Here is an 18,861-nt window from a genome sequence, read left to right as displayed (position 1 = left end):
CTATCTTAAGAGAGGGCAGTATATTAGGATTTTTCAGGGAAACAGAATCAATAGAGGATGAATATATATATTGAATATTTATGTATATACATACACATACATACACATACATACATACATACATACATACATACATACACTGATAGATTTATTATGAGGAAATGGCTCAAACAATTCTGGAGGCTGGGAAATCCCACGATCTGCCATCTGCAGGCTGGAGACCCAGGAAAACTACTGATGTAATTCTAGACAGAGTCCTACAGCCTGAGAACCAGAGAGCTAATGGTGTAAATCCCAGTCCAAGGGCAATAGAAGTTTGATGTCCCAGCTCAGCCAGCAGGCAAAAAGAAAAAGGGGGTGAATTCCTCCTTCCTTCACGTTTGTTTTGTATTCAGGCCCTGAGCTGACTGAATATTGCCCATCTGCATTGGTGAGGTCAGTCTGCTTTTCTGACCCCACAGATTCCAATGTTAATTTCATCCAGAAACACCCTTACAGACATACCCAGAAGTCATCTTTAATCTGGGCACCTCATGGTGTAGTCACATTGACACAATTAACCATCGCAGGTCCTGCTTTTGAACCTCTGAGAGGGCAGGACTTACTTGGACTTAGCAGCATCACTCAGTCCTATAGCTCCCATCACAGTGCCAAGACTCAAAGTATTTGCAAAATAGACAAAATTTCCAATTTGTATTGCTTATCAAGAAGAGATAGGGCAAAGATTGTGAGGCGAATCATAACCTGTACGAGACAAATTTAATACTGGAGTAACAGAGCTGAAAGAGAAGTCATGATACCATACATAGTCCATTTGAAACCAGACTGTCTGAGTTTGAATCTTGGCTCTGCCACTTCCTAGCTCAGCAAATTACCTGAACTTTAATATATCTTAGTTTCCCTTTCTGTAAAGTGAAGAATGTAAAAGCCCCTACCTCACAGGGTATTGTGAGGATGGAATGAATTAAAATGCATGAGCACCTATAACTGCACCATTGCACAAATTATTGTGCTCATAATTTCACAATTATGAGCATTATATGATTGTTTGCTGTTACTATTTTCTGTTTATTTATTTTTTAAATTTTTTTATTTTGAGATGGAGTTTCGCTCTTGTTTCCCAGCCTGGAGTACAATGGCACGATCTCGGCTCACCACAGCCTCCACCTCCCGGGTTCAAGCGATTCTCCTGCCTCAGCCTCCCAAGTAGCTGGGATTACAGGCATGCACCACCACATCTGGCTAAATTTTTTTGTATTTTTAATAGAGACAGGGTTTCTCCATGTTAATCAGACTGGTCTCGAACTCCTGATGTCAGGTGATCTGCCCGCCTCAGCCTCCGAAAGTGCTGGGATTACAGACATGAGCCACCTCGCCCGGCCTATTTTCTGTTTATTATTTTGATTTACCATCCATCAAATGATCATAGAAATCAGAAGTGATTTTTACGTTTGAAAACAGAGCATTTGCTAACTATAAATGCTGGTTTAGGGCAGGTTCAGAAATACTTGCTTTAGGCTGTTATAAGCACTGGAAAGACATTTAGCTGTATTTCCTTTAAAATAATCCTGTGGCTTCAGTTGGCCTTGTCCCCACTTACTCTTAGTGAATTTCACTGTGGATACTTTTTTTCTTCTAGTTTCTCTTAAACTGTGCATCTTCAAACCTAAGAGGCCTGAATTATGTTTCCTTCATGATATCTGCTCTGTATTCCTGTTAGAACTTGTGTTTTTTTTTTTTGAAGTAATTTCTCTGACTCTTGAGAGAGTGCTTTTATTTTAGACACTGTGGCTTTGATATATGCTGGGTATGATATATGCTGTATATTCATTCTTTGGATATACATGGGAAATTTCTCATTTATAAAAAAGATATGTTTGTGTCTCATGTGAATCAAGTCACGTGCACCTTTGAGGGATGGGGAAGAGAAGCAACTGTTTTTTCAACTTATGTCTTAGCTGGAACAGACTGAATTTTTAAAGGGCATATTAGCAAATGTTTTTCCTTCCTTTCATTTCCACACTAATCTGAAGTTTCTTTAACAGAAAACATTAAAATGTGCATAATTATGGGGCAAAATGTCAAGCAGTCAGTTTAATTTGCTGATGAATACATAGAATTAATGTTTCGCCACAGTCTCGGGATTTTGCATTATGAATTAGCAGGGAGAAGGTAGTGTTTTTGTTGACATTTGTTAACACTGTTGATTGCTTGTTTGGCTTGTGTTCTGCCTGCAGGTGGATTTCGCCTTCACGGTGTGGCAGAGCTTCCCTGAGAGGATTGTGGGGTACCCCGCGCGCAGCCACTTCTGGGATAACTCTAAAGAGCGGTGGGGATACACATCAAAGTGGACGAACGACTACTCCATGGTGTTGACAGGAGCTGCTATTTACCACAAGTGAGTAATCTAGACATGTCTCTGACAGACTTTACATAACTTTTTATATTGGTTGCTGCATAAATGGGAACTTAGGCCAAATCTTGTTAAGAGCATTAATGAAAATTAGTCTGTATCCCTGCTTAAGTTTTGCTAATGTGTCAAATGTGTGTTTATGAAACCTCTTGGCATATTTCATTTCCAGAAATTATGGTAGAGTAACATTTTCAGTTGCTGTGAAGTGTGAAAATACACTCAGGGCATATTAGGTAACTGAATATGTAGAATAACAACAATCAAAGTAAATACCTAAGTCAGTACCCAAGGGCACTGTTATAGGTGCTTGAGATTCATCATTGAGTAAAACAGAAAAAATTCCTTGCCAATGCCGTTCTTATACTCTTAACAAAGAAAGACAGTCTACATAATAATTATGTAGTTTATTAAGGAGATAAGTGATATATAAGAAAAAGACAAAGTAGGAAAAGGGATCAGGAGTGCCGAAGGTGGAGATGGGGCAGGTTGGGGGTGATTCTGACTGATGATTGGGTGAGATTTGAGTAGAGACTTGGAGAGGAATTTAGCTAAGAGGATAAGTGCAGCAAGAGTGTTCTAGCAGGAGAACAGCTAGAATAAATGTCCTGAGGCAGAATACTGGGGAAACATTGAGAAGACCACTGTGACTGGGTAGAATGAATGACAGCAAGTCAGAAAAGTTGTAGGGCATGGATGCAGGACCATGATGTCTATCATGAGGACTTGACTTTTTCTCTGAGAGACATGGGAGGAGGGCAGGGTTGGAACAGGAGGGCTCCTGGCTTTTCTTTTATGCATCCACTTTGGATGTTATGTTGAGAAGAGGCTATAAGGGACCCAGAGTTGAAGGAGGAAGCCCTATTAGGAGGTGAGTGACATTATCTAGGCAAGAGATTGTGGGACCCTGGGATCAGAAAGTGAATGGTGGCCGCGGTAAATAGTGATCAGATTGTGGACATGTTTTGAAGATGCTTTAGCATAGTGCCTGGACAGTCTGGATGTAGAGTTTGATGACTCCAGGTCTTTTGACCTGAGGCACTGCAAGATTAGAGTGATCAACAGAGATGAGGAAAACTACAGATGGAACAAATATCAGGGAAAATATAGGAGTTCAGTCTTGGACATGTTAAGACATCCCAAAAGATATATGGAAAAAGCTCAGAGGTGGAGATACAAATTTGGCAGTTGTTTGCATATATATGGTCTTTAAAGCCAGGAGACTAGAATAAGATTCCCAAACTAGTGAGTGTAGGTAGCTAACATTCCCCACTCAACCAGTAACAAAATCCCCGCTTTTCTCTCATAGTAAAGGTGAACACACCAATCTTGCCTTAGTCTTTTTAAATAATGAATAGGGAATTTTGCTATCTCAGGGACAGCTTGGAAATGCCCAAGGCATAAACATTTAGGCTGACTGATTCTTGATCTTAAGATTTCAATTCTTGAAAGTTATTTGTTCTGTTGCTCCCTGCCACCACCACTCAAAGAATCTGATTCACTCAAATGATTTTCCCTATAAATATATGCTATATGTATATAAATACATTTTTAAAATAGTAGGATGAGAAATATTTCAGATTAATTGTGGGTTTTCTATTAATGATTGACCACCCCATTAATTCAGATTTCGCTCTAACAGGATTGAAATATATATGATTTATAATGCACAAATATAGAACAGTCTATTGTTGGACTCAGAATCAAGGGACAATATTGAATACAGTTCTGATTAAGCCAATGATTAAAATTGTTAATGAGCTTTGTAATATATAGATTATGTGTAAGTAACTTCTCTTTCCATCTAAGTAATTAGGTTTTCTTTTTCTTTCTAAGTGACCAGTCTGATATTAGAGTTAGACTGGGCAAGCAATGTCTGTATATCTGTATCTCTATGCCTTGTTTCCTCATTTGTAAAATGGGAGTAATAACAGAGCCTGCCGTGTAAGTTCCTTATGAAGACTAGATGAAGCATTTCTTGTAAAACACTTTAGAACACTATCTGGTACATAACAAGTACCATAGAGGTGATAGTTGTTATTATCATCACCATCATCATTGTCATCACCATTCATGACACATTAAGGGATTCAAAGAATGAGTATGTGTTTTCTGTCTCCAAAGTTCACTTGTCACCATGTGATAATGGCCCCCCTGTGGAACCCATCTTTGATTTTTACAGATATTATCACTACCTGTACTCCCATTACCTGCCAGCCAGCCTGAAGAACATGGTGGACCAATTGGCCAATTGTGAGGACATTCTCATGAACTTCCTGGTGTCTGCTGTGACAAAATTGCCTCCAATCAAAGTGACCCAGAAGAAGCAGTATAAGGAGACAATGATGGGACAGGTAAGTGTAGAAGAGCCCTCTTCCCTTGCTTTCACTCACTGGTGGGTCAGCCCCAGGTAATGAGAACTCATGTTCCTCTAGGCGTTCCAGCCAGGAGCATAAAATGAGGAGAAACGAGAAATGAACCACATCTGAAAGCTTGGAAAGAGTGTATGATTGGCACATGGATAATTAGGAAGACACAAGTTAAGAGTATCTTTATGCCAAGGAAATAAAGCTCTCCTATAATCTTTAAGGCAACATGAGAAAGACATACCTTTAGAGTTTGTCTTAGTCCATTTGGGCTGCTATGACAAAAATACCATTGACTGGGTGGCTTAAATAACAGATTTATTTTTATTTTCCATAGGTGAAGGCACTAGCAGATTTGGTGTCTGGCAAGGGACTGCTTCCTGATTCATAGACAGACCTCTGCTCATTGTGTCTTCACATGGCAGAAACAAGGGCAAGAGAATTCTCTGGGGTCTCTTTTATAAAAGCATAGCTCCCATTTGTGACTACTCCACCCTCGTGACCTAATTGTCCCACAAAGGCCTCACCTGCAAATATCGTCACATTGAGAAGTAAGCTTCAACATATAAATTTTAGGAGGCACAAACATTCAGCCCTCAGCAGAATTAAAGCCCTACAAATAACTTAAGAAAGTTGATTGTAGGTACTTTATTTAATGACTAGCAACCAATACTCTAACAGTTTTCTGGTCTTGCAGTTGAATTAAATTGTGTCTTGATAACATAGAAGGAGTCACAATACTCAATTTTCAGTTCTAAAATCAGCACTTCTAAGCTGCAGACAAGTCAGTTACCTTCTGAAACTCAGTTGGCTCATCTTTAACATGAAAATTGTGAAATCTGCCTCACAGGGTTGAGATAATATGTGTGAAAGCTTTTATAAAAGTGAAGTAAAATATTGTGTTGCATTATAAAATTTTAATATTAAAGATAGTTTCAAGGAAATGGAATCCAACATTTTCTTTTTACAAGAAAACTAGTGAATTTAAGCATATTGCCACAAGTTGCCCAGTAAGTTAGAGACAGAACTGGGAATTGAATCCCAGGGTCTGTGGATTCCAGTGCTTATCCTTATACACCCCAGTGTCTTGGGATCAGGCCCATTTGAATATGCTGAATTTCATCTATCTTTATTCATCTTGAGCAGAGCCACTACTATATTGTAAGAAATTGGAAACCCTGGCCAGGCGCAGTGTCTCATACCTATAATCCCAGTAATTTGGGAGGCTGAGTTGGGTGGATCACTGAGGCCAGGAGTTTGAGACCATCCTTGCCAACATGTCGAAACCCCACCTCTACTAAAACTACAAAAAATTAGCTGGGCATGGTGGCGCATGCCTGTAATCCCAGCTTACTTGGGTGGCTTAGGCACAAGAATCGCTTGAACCTAGGAGGCAGAGGTTGCAGTGAGTTGAGATCATGCCACTGCACCCTAGCCTGGGCAACAGAACAAGGCTCTGTCTCAGAAAAAGAAATAAAAAATCTTAAGAGCATTAAGATTCACCCATGTTAGGAGCATCCAGCAGGATTGAGGTCTATCTGAATGAACATACTTTAACATGGTTATATCAGATTAATTTTGAGGGGGTTTGCATGTGCCTTATTCTAACAGGTATTGGAAAACACATACAAATCTAGCTTTTGCATAGGAATCTTAGCTAGGCCTCATGTTAAGCTGAAAGTTTTTCATTCACTAAATTTAGTAAGCAAAAATTTGAAGTTTATAAAGAATTTGAAGTTTATAAAAAGTTAATTTAGTACTTACCGAGCATGTTTTCAGGCACTGTTCTAGGTATTGGTTATGACGAAATCGCTGTAGCAGAGCCTGGTGGAAAATTCTGTTTCCTTCTAATTACTGAAAGAACAGATAAGAGGATTTGTAAGAATTTTTAAAGCCGAGAGACTATTCAACAACTTCAAGCAAAATGTATTGTCTATTATGTGCCCAAACATTTGTCTTTACATTTTTATTTATCTCTTAAGGATGAGGATGCATTCTGAGAAATGCATCATTTGGTGATTTTGTCATTATCCAAACATTATTAAGTGTATTTACACAGCCCTGGATGGTAGAGCCTGCTATACACCTAGGCTATGTGGAATAGCCTATCGCTCCTAGGCTACAGCATGTGGCTGTACTGAATACTGTAGGCAGTCGTAACACAGTGATAAATATTCTGTATCTAAATATTTCTAAATATGGAAAAGGTACAATAAAAATATGACTGGTATTACAGTCATATGGGACCATAGTCATCTATGTGGTTCAACATTGAAGTGTCATTATGTGGTGCATGACTGTATATTATCTCATTTAAGGACATGACATTTAAAACATTTTTTTTTACTCAGAGTTCTTCAGAACACTCACTGAGTGGGAACTCTCATCATACAATGCTTCTTAGGGGTCAGATTTGTCCTCTTTTCATAGATTGGCCTAATTCTACCAAACAGTATTTCTAGTAATTTCATACATCTCTACAGAAACATCTAAATTTAACTTTAGGTCTAACGAGGTATATTCAGGTACTATATTTGCCCCCTTCTTTCTATCATACACATTAATTTATTGAATGTTTGTGTGACCGGTAAGGTAAATGGATATCATCCTCTAGGATTAGGCTTTTATTACATAAGAAAGACATCTTTTCTAATAGATGTTGGTTGACTCAAAATAAATATTAACATCTAGAAGCAAAACGATACCTGAATGAATCAACTGAACTTAAAAAAAAAGTGAATAAGAATGAGCTTAAACTTCAGCCAGTATTTCTCAGTTACATATATGAGTATCTTTGCCTGGGTATAGCACCCTTTGGGAATGAGTGGGCCGATCAAAAATGGTCCAAAGGTCAGGCACAGTGGCTCATGCTATAATCCCAGCATTTTGGGAGGCCAAGGCAGGCAGATTGCTTGAGCTCAGGAGTTTGGAACCAGCCTGGGAAAAATGGCAAAACCCATCTCTACTAAAAATACAAAAATTAGCCATACATGATGGTATGCGCCTGTAATCCTAGCTGCTTGGGAGACTGAGGCATAAGAATCACTTGAACCCAGGTGGTGGAGGTTGCAGTGAGCCGAGATCATGCCACTACACTCCAGCCTGGGTGAGAGAGTGAGACTCTGCCTAAAAAAAAAAAAAAAAAAAAATCCGCAAACCCATATCCATTTAGGGTCAACATACGTTACCTTTGGGACTGTCTACTCTGATAGGAACTCAGCCAGTCAGCTCCACTTGATATCTTTCTCTGATTTATCAAGTAGAGTTCTCCTCATGTAAATGCTAAAGAGCGAAGCTTGAGTTCTGCCCCTCTGTACCCTTGAACAAAAAACTAACTTCCTTGAACTTGCTTCCTCAGCTATAAAATAGGGAGGTTATTACCTGGGTAGATACTTCACCAGATTGTTGTGAGATTCAAATGAACTCCATGAAAACACTTTACAAATAGTGTTTTGCTTGTTATTCTGCTGTTCAGAGATAACTTGACATTTGTGTTTATCTTCAATGTTATTTTCGAGCATGTTGACACTGTGGTTTTAAAGTGACTCATTGATTCTCACACTAAAATGTATCTTCCCATGGAAGTATTTTTCTAACAATATGAGTACAACAAACACATTGAACACACATGCATGCATCCATATACAACATTAAAGACTTGCCTACTGATATAAATGGGTTTGTGGGCTTTTTCCCCCATAATTGGGCAGCCCATCTTTTCCGTATTTCATAAAAGCAGGGATTTAAGTACAATGTGCTTAGTCATTCTGTTTAAATTTCAGCACTGCAGTCATTTGAGGCATTCTTTTTAAATCAATGCCAATCATTTGCATGATCTAAAAATATTTAACCAACTTTAGGGGCCACACAGAGATCTAAAAAGATGTTAGCCATCTTTTCTATTATCGAGAGTTAACCTTTTTTCTATTCTGGGTGAGCAGTGATTCTTTGGAGGGCTGATTGCTCTTTAAAAAGTAACCTTTGGGGATTTTAGTTGAGTAGGAAAGCCAACAATTCTTGGATTAAGAGAAGAACAGAATTTTGAGATTTTAGTATAAATTAGAGGAGTTACAGCAACCTGCCCTATATGCCACTGAATTTCCCCTTCTCATTATCATGAAGTCACTTCAATGGGAAGGCTACAGAAGAGAAAATGAATTTTTAGATGCTGCGTAACACTAGCCTTGAGTGAAGTGTAAAAGGTGCTATTTTGTTCTTCTTCAACTAAACTATATATGTGAATTTTTAACAAAGTATTCAGTAGGACCCTTATAAAGGTAAAGAGTTAGTAGAAGGGAGGAAGTGATGGATAGTGAGAAAAATAGACTTCTAAAAGTTGATTGATATTTCTAAATCAACTACATAAACAAGAAGTGTTTGGAAAACAAACATTGAAACCACCAACACATTATCTTAGTACTTGGTCCCAAGCACAAAGAGAAGTTTTAGATGGAGTAACTGTCGTAATTGAGGTTCAGTTGCTAAGTCATGGATGGACCAGAGAACTAGTCAATAAATTTTAGAGAATTAAAGTCAACATGAATCTTTGTTTTTGTGTTTTTAACACTGAGGAACATAGCATACCTTCTGAACAACCAGCATCAGTGACTGCACTGTCACCAGGTTCATAGATGGTGAGGCTCAGTGGCCAGACCAGACCCCGAGCTCTGCTGCTCGCTCATTTGCCCAACTCCATTTTCTGCCAATGTTTCCATCTCACCTTGCACTTCTCTCATCATCGTCCTTGTTTCTCTCCTTCTCCCTAGACTTCTCGGGCTTCCCGTTGGGCTGACCCTGACCACTTTGCCCAGCGACAGAGCTGCATGAATACGTTTGCCAGCTGGTTTGGCTACATGCCGCTGATCCACTCTCAGATGAGGCTCGACCCCGTCCTTTTTAAAGACCAGGTCTCTATTTTGAGGAAGAAATACCGAGACATTGAGCGACTTTGAGGAATACAGCCGAGTGGGGGAGGGGAAGCGAGAAGGGACTGGGGTCAAGCTGCTCTCTCTTCCCAGTGCAGATCCACTCATCAGCAGAGCCAGATTGTGCCAACTATCCAAAAACTTAGATGAACAGAATGACAAAACAAAAAAAAAAGACCAATGAGAACTCGACTCCTGGCTCCTGGGACTGCACTGGACTGCTCCAAACTCACCTCACTGGCTTCTGTGTCCCAAGACTAGGTTGTGTACAGTTTAATTATGGAACATTAAATAATTATTTTTGAAATGATTGCTATGCAGGTTTAAACTTTTTTAATGATCAAAACTATTAAAAACCAGAGTTCTTTGTTTAATCAAAATTGTGTTGGTTGTGAATATTTCAAAGCTGCTATTCCTCTTCCCACAGACATCATTGTCATGGCCATGTAGGGTGTCCTGCTGTTTCAAAACTTCAAACTTCATGGAAAACACAATAAGTCACTCTACCCATTATCAAGAAACAACTGAGCATAAGTTGTAACTTCATTATGCAACTTTGCCAGTGCAAATTGTTTTTCACTTTGAACCTTCAAATCCACTTGAACTTTTAATTCTAAAATGTCGCTGCATGAAAGAAAGTATTACGACTTCCAGGTAGGCAGTTCTAACTGAAAATTCTATGTTTGAGATAGATATATATGATAATAATTTTTCATTGCAGGGGTGGGGGGAATTAGTACCAAGAAAACGCTAGTATAATTAAGAAATGTTCAGTTTGCACAAAGAACCATCTGGATAACCCACCAGCATGTTAGCAAGATGGAAATACAGACCCACAACAGTAACCCAGTGCTTGCGGGGTGTGGCCACAGTCATAGATTCAACCACTGACCTAAGTGCATAGCACTGGGAAGAAGCTTTGGTTTTGAAGCCAAGGAAGGATGAGTATATTGGGGAGAACATTATTTACAAGATGAGCTCTTTAATGTTTGTGAAAATCTCAAGTTTCAGATGTTTCTCTGTTGAGAAAGAAAAAGGGGTAATAAGGTGGAAATTCACACCAATGAACAAGAGGATTGCTGCAAAGTAACTGAGTTTAAGTCTCGCCATTGGGACCCTAATGCTATTTTTGGTCAAACATGGTTTTGAGCAAGAATCTGGAACAAAGTAATCAAAAACAAATGTGAATACAGTTTCATTTACTTTTAATTTTTAAATCTGTGGAGAAGTTTAGCTATGCTTCTTGCTAGAAAAGAACATTTCTATCCCTGAAAATGCTATCTTGGGCTTATGATTATTGTTAAATTCCAAGTATAAACTGGAAAAAAAAAACATATCCCTGTTATGAAAAAACGAAGACTTCTGATATTCAATGCTTTCTTCTACTTGGACAAAGCCAGAGAAAACAGGGAAGAGAAAGACATTATTAAGTTTTACCACTTACTATACAGAATAAACAGTAAGCACCTAGAGTTCCTCCCTCAAACTCTCATACGTTTCCTATTTCTTTTCCATTTATTTTTAGTTTTTAGAAGAAAAGTTCATCAGCAAATTATGTTCTGATAACTTCAAGTGGCCGTCTGAGGTCAGTGGAAACCATAAGCCCAGTGGACTTCACCTCATCCTTTCTTTGTAGACCTCTGGGAGAGGAAGAGGAACTTGCAATGATAGCACAGGGATGGTGTGGTAAACAGGAGTGAAAGTGTTTGCAGAAGTCCAGAGAGGTGATTCAATAGGCGCCTAGCTGCAGACCAAGGAGTAGACACTGTGTTGAGAGGTGCATTGGCAGCGAAGTTCAATTAAAGAGAGGCTTTTCTCTGCAGCCTCATGACTCAGAACAGCTCCCTAAATACCTCTGTCATTTTATTGGACCCATCCATAGTCCATTCTCAAACATGTGACATTTTCCCCTAAGTAAACGTGATTATCTCTTATGCATTTGTTGAAAAATAATTCTTAAGTCCATGGTACTTGCACTGTGTCTTTCTATAAAATGTTTGGTCTAATAGGTTTTGTGTCATTGAAGCTGCACTTCTCAGCAAGTTAAAGAGTTAGCAATTAAGCCTTACTCATTTGGCCTTTGCAAATTTGTATTTAAATTAAGTTTTTCAGGATTGGCAAATTATTCTTGTATCTTTCTCCTTTACAAAAAATAAATGCGATATTTTGTTCAATGACCCCCAAACCAACTTGAAACTTAAGGGGCCATATTGGCTTGCAAAGCAATATCCCTAATTGTACCAGTCAGTCATATGAGTGGATTCAAGGACCTGCTTTGCCAGACTAACCTGTTACCAAGCTCATAGGACACATATCCTCTCACAAACATGTGTTATATGAAGAAAAATAGTAATTATAAGTAAGAACAGGATATGGCACAGCTTTCATCTACTTTAAATCTCCACAGTTTCATTTTATGTCATTCTCTGAGCAAATCTCTTTGAGATGTGAACTAGCGTGTTCTTCTCCCATTTGGAATATGCAGCTGGGAACAAAACAATGCTTAACAAATCAGTGAAGCCTGACAGTGATATGTAATTTGAACTCAGTTAGGAAAAGAGTTGTATTGCATTGCCACAAGTTGACAAATCATAGCCATCTCTGTAGGGTGTCAGGAGTTATCTCCTGGTTAACTTTAATGATAACAAGGGGTCCCTAAGTGGGCCAACATGTGCTGCGTTGGAGAGAAGCCAAGGGCCGAGAGTACAGTGCCAACTGCTTAATGAATTACATGCAGAAACTCCAAAGAGAACTCAGCCACTTAAGGATTTCCACACAGCCTCTTTTCCCAGCTCCACATTAAGACACAGGATCTTAAAAGTAATCTTTAAAAAGCTGATTATGTATTTATATGAAAGGTTATAAATATTAAAGCTTACAAATACATTAATATATATCACCTTTGTTGAAGCTAGCAAAGTGGCTCAAAATTGAGACTACAGAGAAAAATCCATGAAATAATCACGATAGTCATACCACAAAAGACGGCATAGCTAGGTGGGCCTGCCTGGTCGTATCAGCACACTTTCAGACAGACTCTTCAGAAAAAAGGGAAAGCTCGTTACTGGAATTTTATGTGCATTACAGTTTAATTTCTTCTTGTTACAAATGGTGCTCAAAGAAGGATCAATCCTGGTTGCATCCTTCAGTTTCTCTTTTAGAATGACTTTTGATTTTCATTACAGTAGGCTATGTTAGCCTTTATTTTGGTGGTTCTCAAATACCTGGTGACTTGAAAGAATATTATGCTGGTGGCCTTTCATAAAGGTTACTGAACTTTAATCAGGGGTGAGATGAATGAATGTGAATAGACCTATGTACTGTTTTTTTTTTTTTTTTCTTCATTAAAAAAAAAAAAAAAAACAGGGCACTTGATTTAAGAACAAACCTGTTCAGAGGGCAGGATCAGGGAGAAGACAGCCTTACTAGGTTAGAATCAGAATGAGATTCTTGCTGGACAAGGCTGAATTATGGATGCAAAAGCCAAGCAAACTTCCCAGACCTGGAAGTGTCTTGTGTACCCTTGGGTCTCTGAGAGCTCCAGTGTTTAAAAGTACCAGTTATTGCCATGAACTCTCAAATAAAAATGCCCCCTGCCTTCTAATTGTGAATATAATCAACAAGCAGCCAGTACATCAGGATCCCAGTTGCTGAATTCATTTACCTAGTTCCCATTTACAGCGACTATGGGCAAGAACCTTTCTATGGTTTTGTCATTCTTGGCCATATTTAACCAAGAAATTTCTTTCACTGCCAGCCTCATTTTCTTGGGCATGCTTACAGGGACAAAGTTGTTTCGAGTTGAGTTCTCACTGAATAAGCATTAATATCAAACTGTGCTAAACTTGTCTCACTTGGTATTAGAACTTCAGCATATAGAGATTAGTTTACCCTTTGACTCCAAGTCTTTTTTTTTTTTTTTTTTTTTTTTGGAGACAGCGTCTTGCTCTGTCACCCAGGCTGGAATGCAGTGGCATGATCTTGGCTCACTGCAACCTCCACCTCCCCGGTTCAAGTGATTCTTCTGCCTCAGTCTGCCTAGTATTTGGGATTATAGGGGTGCACCATCACATGGGTTAATTTTTGTATTTTTAGTAGAAACAGGATTTTGCTACGTTAGCTGGGCTGGTCTCTAACTCCTGACCTCGGTGATCCACCCACCTCCACCTCCCAAAGTGCTAGGATTACAGGCATGAGCCACCAGGCCCAGCTCCAAGTCTTTTGTTTTGTTTTGTTTTTAAGCCGGGGGATTGAGTTCCCTAAGACAGTCGTGTCTCCCATCAGTTCAGTAATGCTGTCCAGAACCTCCGGATAGAAAAGCTGTCACCTACACCATAATTATGATGATGAAAGTGACTCCTCAAAACCTTCTCTCCCTTTTTTTTCACCCTTTCCAAAACTCAAAGGCTTTTGTCTCCATGAGTTTTACCTAGTAGGGATTGTAGTTGTCACTGGTCTACAGTTCCAGTACATTTTATATCAGGAACCTTGATGAACTACCCAGAACTGGAACTTCGATGGCCCAGTAGCTAGGAGACGAAGGCAACCCTTGAGAAAGCTGAGTCCTCAGGATAGCACAGTCTCACCCTTGTTTAAAATCAAGTCAGGCTAGCCTTTCAGTCACTCTGGTTTTGTAATGATTTGCCTTTTAGGTCTCAGGTCATTTGATTTCTGCAATAGTTTTCTGTTCTTCTCCTACAGGAATACATCCCTGTCCTTACGGTTGTAATTACTCCCAAAACTAGGGCCATGCAAATGACCTGGTTACCATGTAATGAACCTTGTGTACTTATTTTGAGAGAACAATATGTATAGGATATGTTGAGGGGCAGAAAGAAAGACATTGAAAAATGGAACTATTTTAGGGGGCAAATTGTAATGCAAAAAAACAAAAGTATACCTTATTTTGTATACAATGTACATTTGGGACAGAGTTTTCTAATATGTTGCCAATGTTTTTGTAGTGTCACCACAGGTCTTTTCTGAAGTGTTTTTCCCATTTGTTATAGAGTATTAATGACTTAGCATAATTAAGCCCTCGAGTATGTGTGAGAGAGCATGTGAGAAAATACAAAGCCATAGACCTTGATTTACTTCACTGACCTGTGTAACTTTATGTCTGGGTTTCGCCATCCAAGATAGATTGTTTTATAGAGAGTGTCACCAAAGACTTTTTCCTTCCAATTTATAGAAGAAAAAAAAGAAATTATTAATAAATGACATGACTTTTCATCTGTGTGGTTTTCATTCCATCTTTTCTGTTGACTGCAAAAAGACGCCAGTTCTCAGGAGGATTCTGTGTGCCAGGAAAGGCAAAGCTTCCCTGGGGATTCTCAGGGAGACAGGCAGATGAGGTTGGACGGAGAGTGTGCTGGGTGGAGCTCCAGCACTTGCAGCCTGGCTGCAGCCCAGCACCCAGCCTTGTGGGGAACATGGGGCTGCCAGCCGTGGCCATCTTCCAGGCCAGATGCAGCTGGTGCTGTTGGAAGCAGGCCAGGGTGAACGGTGGTGATATGCCCAGTTCACAGCATTCCTTCGCATGAGTGCTGGGACAAAGTGGCAGGGCCAAGCCCCAGAGCATCTGGATCCTGACAGCTGTGGCCATTACCCCTTTGGTTTCAACTACTGCATCGAGCTCATGAATTGCTGGCTGGTGAGGCATATATCACACTGGCATTCCTCAAAAGAATTTATAAATGCTCCAGGTGTGTTGCAGCTCCATGATTCAGGGCCACTGTAGTAAGGTTTTAAGGCAGTAATCAACCTCTTTCTCACAATCCTCCTTCTTTCCTATTTTCCTCCCTCCCTCCTTCCATTCCAGTGGTAGCTCTCCCCCGTCTCTGTTACCCTTCTTCTACTCTCTTCCTTTGGGCATTTTTACAGTAAGAACATTCAGTCACCAGCTTCACATATTTACAGGAGAACAAATGGCAAATTGCATTTAGGAGCGCTGATTTGCTTTATGACATCAATCACGTTTTGTGTTCTGTATTTCACTTTATCCCTCTGTAAATTGGTGACTTTAAAATCGTTATTTACAAAGACTTTCTGAAACACAACTGCCTACTGAGCACTGAACAAGGCAGATGTCAAGGTGAGCTTGGACAAGGCCAGTCTAAGGCAGGTCATCAGAGTAAGCTCAGAAAGGAATGTGGCCAACTCAGGTCCCAAGCTGGCCCACTGTTACGATAGTGCCACTTGTAAAATCTGGCCCCATGGTGTGCCTAAGGACAGAATCATTCCCAAGTTGGAGGACAAATGAGAAGTCTTGTTGGAGAAGTAACTTTTAAGTATGGTTCCAGCCTACCTCACAGATGTTTCAGTGAATGTTGTAGCATGTAAAGAGATACCTTGAGCAAACCTTAATTACAGATAGTGTTGCTTTAGGGTCTGAGCATTTCCACAGAATCCACTCATGAGATGAGAGAAGTAGAATTTGTGTGTAGATACCTGAGTCATTCTACGTTAGCCTCCCCTGACACTGTGCAGCCTCTGTGGTTTCGAGGAAATCAAAATATTAGGGAGGAAATTAGACTATGTTGGGTACTCCTCTAGGCTCAAATATGCTTTAGAGGATATAGTGGAGGTACTCACCTACTACAGTGGATTCAAGGTTTTTATTAACCTTTGACCTCAAGTGATAAAACTTTCCAAGTTTCCAGGTTAAAATTACAGTCTTTGGAGCCCAACCACCTGGGGTTGAATCTTGATTCTTTGTCTTGGTAGTTTTGTAATCTTACTGAAATTACCTGACCTCTCTATGCCTCAGTTTCTTCAGGTAAGTAGTAGTCTATACCTTATAGAGTTCTTCTGAGGATTAAATGAGTTAATAAATATCAAGTTCTTAAAAAAGCACCTGATACAAGCAGTATGTAATTTTTACCTATTAGTAATAGTTAATATTTTGCCAAAATATTTTAACCTGTTGAAGAGGAAATAATCTTAGTTTAATGTGTAGGACCTTAATACTGGCCTAAATTAAACTGTGGTCCCTGTCGTGTCACAGGCACCTCTTGTTTTCAATTATAATCATGTCTTAATGACGCTTAACATGAAATCATCATAAGATTCTGGAATCAGCAATCGATCAGCAGAAATTGTGCTAAGTCACTTTTTTTTTTTTTTTTGGTCTGCCTTGGAGGGATGGTATGTTTTCTATTCTCACTCAGTGGAATGTAATTGAGGTAGCTCAGGACTGAAATGAAGTTTAGGTGCCAATTATTGTTTCTTTCTTGGTGGCTTACATTTTATAAAGAAAGAAAACATGCTCCTGTCAATATGCAAATTATTTGCCAAGTTTGAATTTCTGTTCCAAACTAAACTGCAAATAACTCAGTTTCCTTGATCAAATACACTGGTAAAACAGGCCTAAAATATGTCTATAATCAGACAGGATCGTATATCCCATCTTAGAGTAGAAAACATGTTAAGCTATGAATAAGGAGACTTGGAGGCTATTTTAGCTACTCCCAAAGATGATATTTTAGAACATGTTTTTTTTTTTTAATATATAGAGAACATATTTTCATGTCATTAAATCAACTCATCTTATCAAATTTGAATCCTGCATAGTGTTCCATTGTCTGGCCACTTCCTATGTTTCATAATTTTTTCACTCAACTTCTGATCTTGGAAATTTAGGTGTTTTATAATTTCTTACAATTATGTGGTAACTACTTAATCAACAATTTAATGTAATGAATGCTGTGATAAATATTCCTCAAGATAAATCTTTGTTCACATCCATGACCACTGTTTTAGGATAAATAATAAACATGAAATCGGCAGGTCAAATGTTATAACTATTTTAAAGGTCTTCACTGCATATTCACAGTATATTTCAATATATTATAAAGTCTACTGATAGAAAACCTAAACTTATCTAATAAAAAGCTATATAGAATTTAAATAAGGAAATGAGTATATTTATTTTTGGTTGGCCACCAGGTTAATTGACAGGTAGTTAAAAAGAAGGGAAAATAATGCTGAGCTGTAATTGCTAAGAGTCTATGGTTTAATATTTTTTGATAATTGCCATTTGGTGGCCAAAGTGTTTAAGTAAATTGGGGTCCAGGGAGGCAAAATTAACAAAGCAGTCCTCTGTGGTTAAGAAAGAAAAAAAGGTGGCTATTATGCCCTTGCAGAGACCAGTTTCTTAGTATTAGCCCTCTTACTGGATGTTAGAAAACTTTTCCTGGGTACCATGTCACTTGTGTCTTTTTTTTAGGTTGAAACACAGTAAAAATTAAGCATCCCTCTCAAATGTTTTTCTTTTTCTTCTGGTAATATCCATATCAACTAAGTTTTAATTAAAGCATTTTAAATATCACCCCCCTTGGCAGCTAGTGCCCCTTTCCTACCAATAGCAGTCTGTTTTTTCTTAGGGGAACCCACCGCTCTTTGCCTCATAGGACCTATGATTTGGAAGATGCTGGTCCAGCCCCTCATCCTGACTCCAGGGGAGATTATAACCTGTCAGGTCAAGGAAACCCAATTCTAGATCATCTGTGGGCACTTTTTTTTTCTGAGACAGAGTTTTGCTCTTGTTGCCCAGGCTGGAGTGCAATGGTACAATCTCGGCTCACTGCAACCTCTGCCTCCCAGATTCAAGTGATTGTTCTGCCTCAGCCTCCCAAATAGCGGGATTACAGGCACATGCCACTACACCCGACTAATTTTTGTATTTTTAGTAGAGATGGGGTTTTGCTATGTTATCCAAGCTGGTCTTGAATTCCTGACCTCCTGTGATCTGCCCGCCTTGACCTTCCAAAGTGCTGGGATTACAGACGTGAGCCACATGCCCAGCCTTGTGGGCACTTTTAAGGAGGAGGTACCATATTTCCCCTAGCATTTTGTACACGATAGAAAGTGGTTGAGAATTACACTAGCGGTATAGCAAGGCTGTAATATGTGCTGAGGCCAACTTCATAGAAGATATGCATTTAACTGAGATCTTAAAAAATGAGTAGGGATTTGACTAGCTAAAAAGGGTATGAAGTAAACCTTTTTCTTGCAAAGGGACATAATGGATACCTTCCATCAGAAGTACATAGTAGAGAGAAAAGTGAGGGTCTAAATCTGTGTGAAAGACATCATCATAACAAAGGTTCAGTTTGACAGGGCTCAGGATGACTGCTTGGCTAACAGTAGGTACTCCCAG

General features: G+C 39.1%; 1 protein-coding gene across 1 annotated transcript in view; it reads left to right on the top strand.

Moving 5' to 3' along the window:
• The window catches only part of EXT1 (exostosin glycosyltransferase 1), a 315,224-nt gene extending 300,293 nt beyond the window's left edge, over positions 1–14,931 (top strand). The window contains exons 9-11 of the mRNA XM_012443266.3: positions 2,238–2,398; positions 4,593–4,764; positions 9,543–14,931. Of these exons, the coding sequence (XP_012298689.1) occupies positions 2,238–2,398; positions 4,593–4,764; positions 9,543–9,728 (519 nt within the window). The 3' untranslated portion in view covers positions 9,729–14,931. The remainder of the gene's footprint in view (positions 1–2,237; positions 2,399–4,592; positions 4,765–9,542) is intronic.
• The last annotated feature ends 3,930 nt before the right edge of the window (positions 14,932–18,861 follow it).

This window comes from Aotus nancymaae, unplaced genomic scaffold, assembly GCF_030222135.1.
Source record: "Aotus nancymaae isolate 86718 unplaced genomic scaffold, 86718_ANA_hifiasm-v0.15.2.pri h1tg000036l, whole genome shotgun sequence".
NCBI lineage: Eukaryota > Metazoa > Chordata > Mammalia > Primates > Aotidae > Aotus > Aotus nancymaae.
This window is presented reverse-complemented; position numbering and strand designations above follow the sequence as displayed.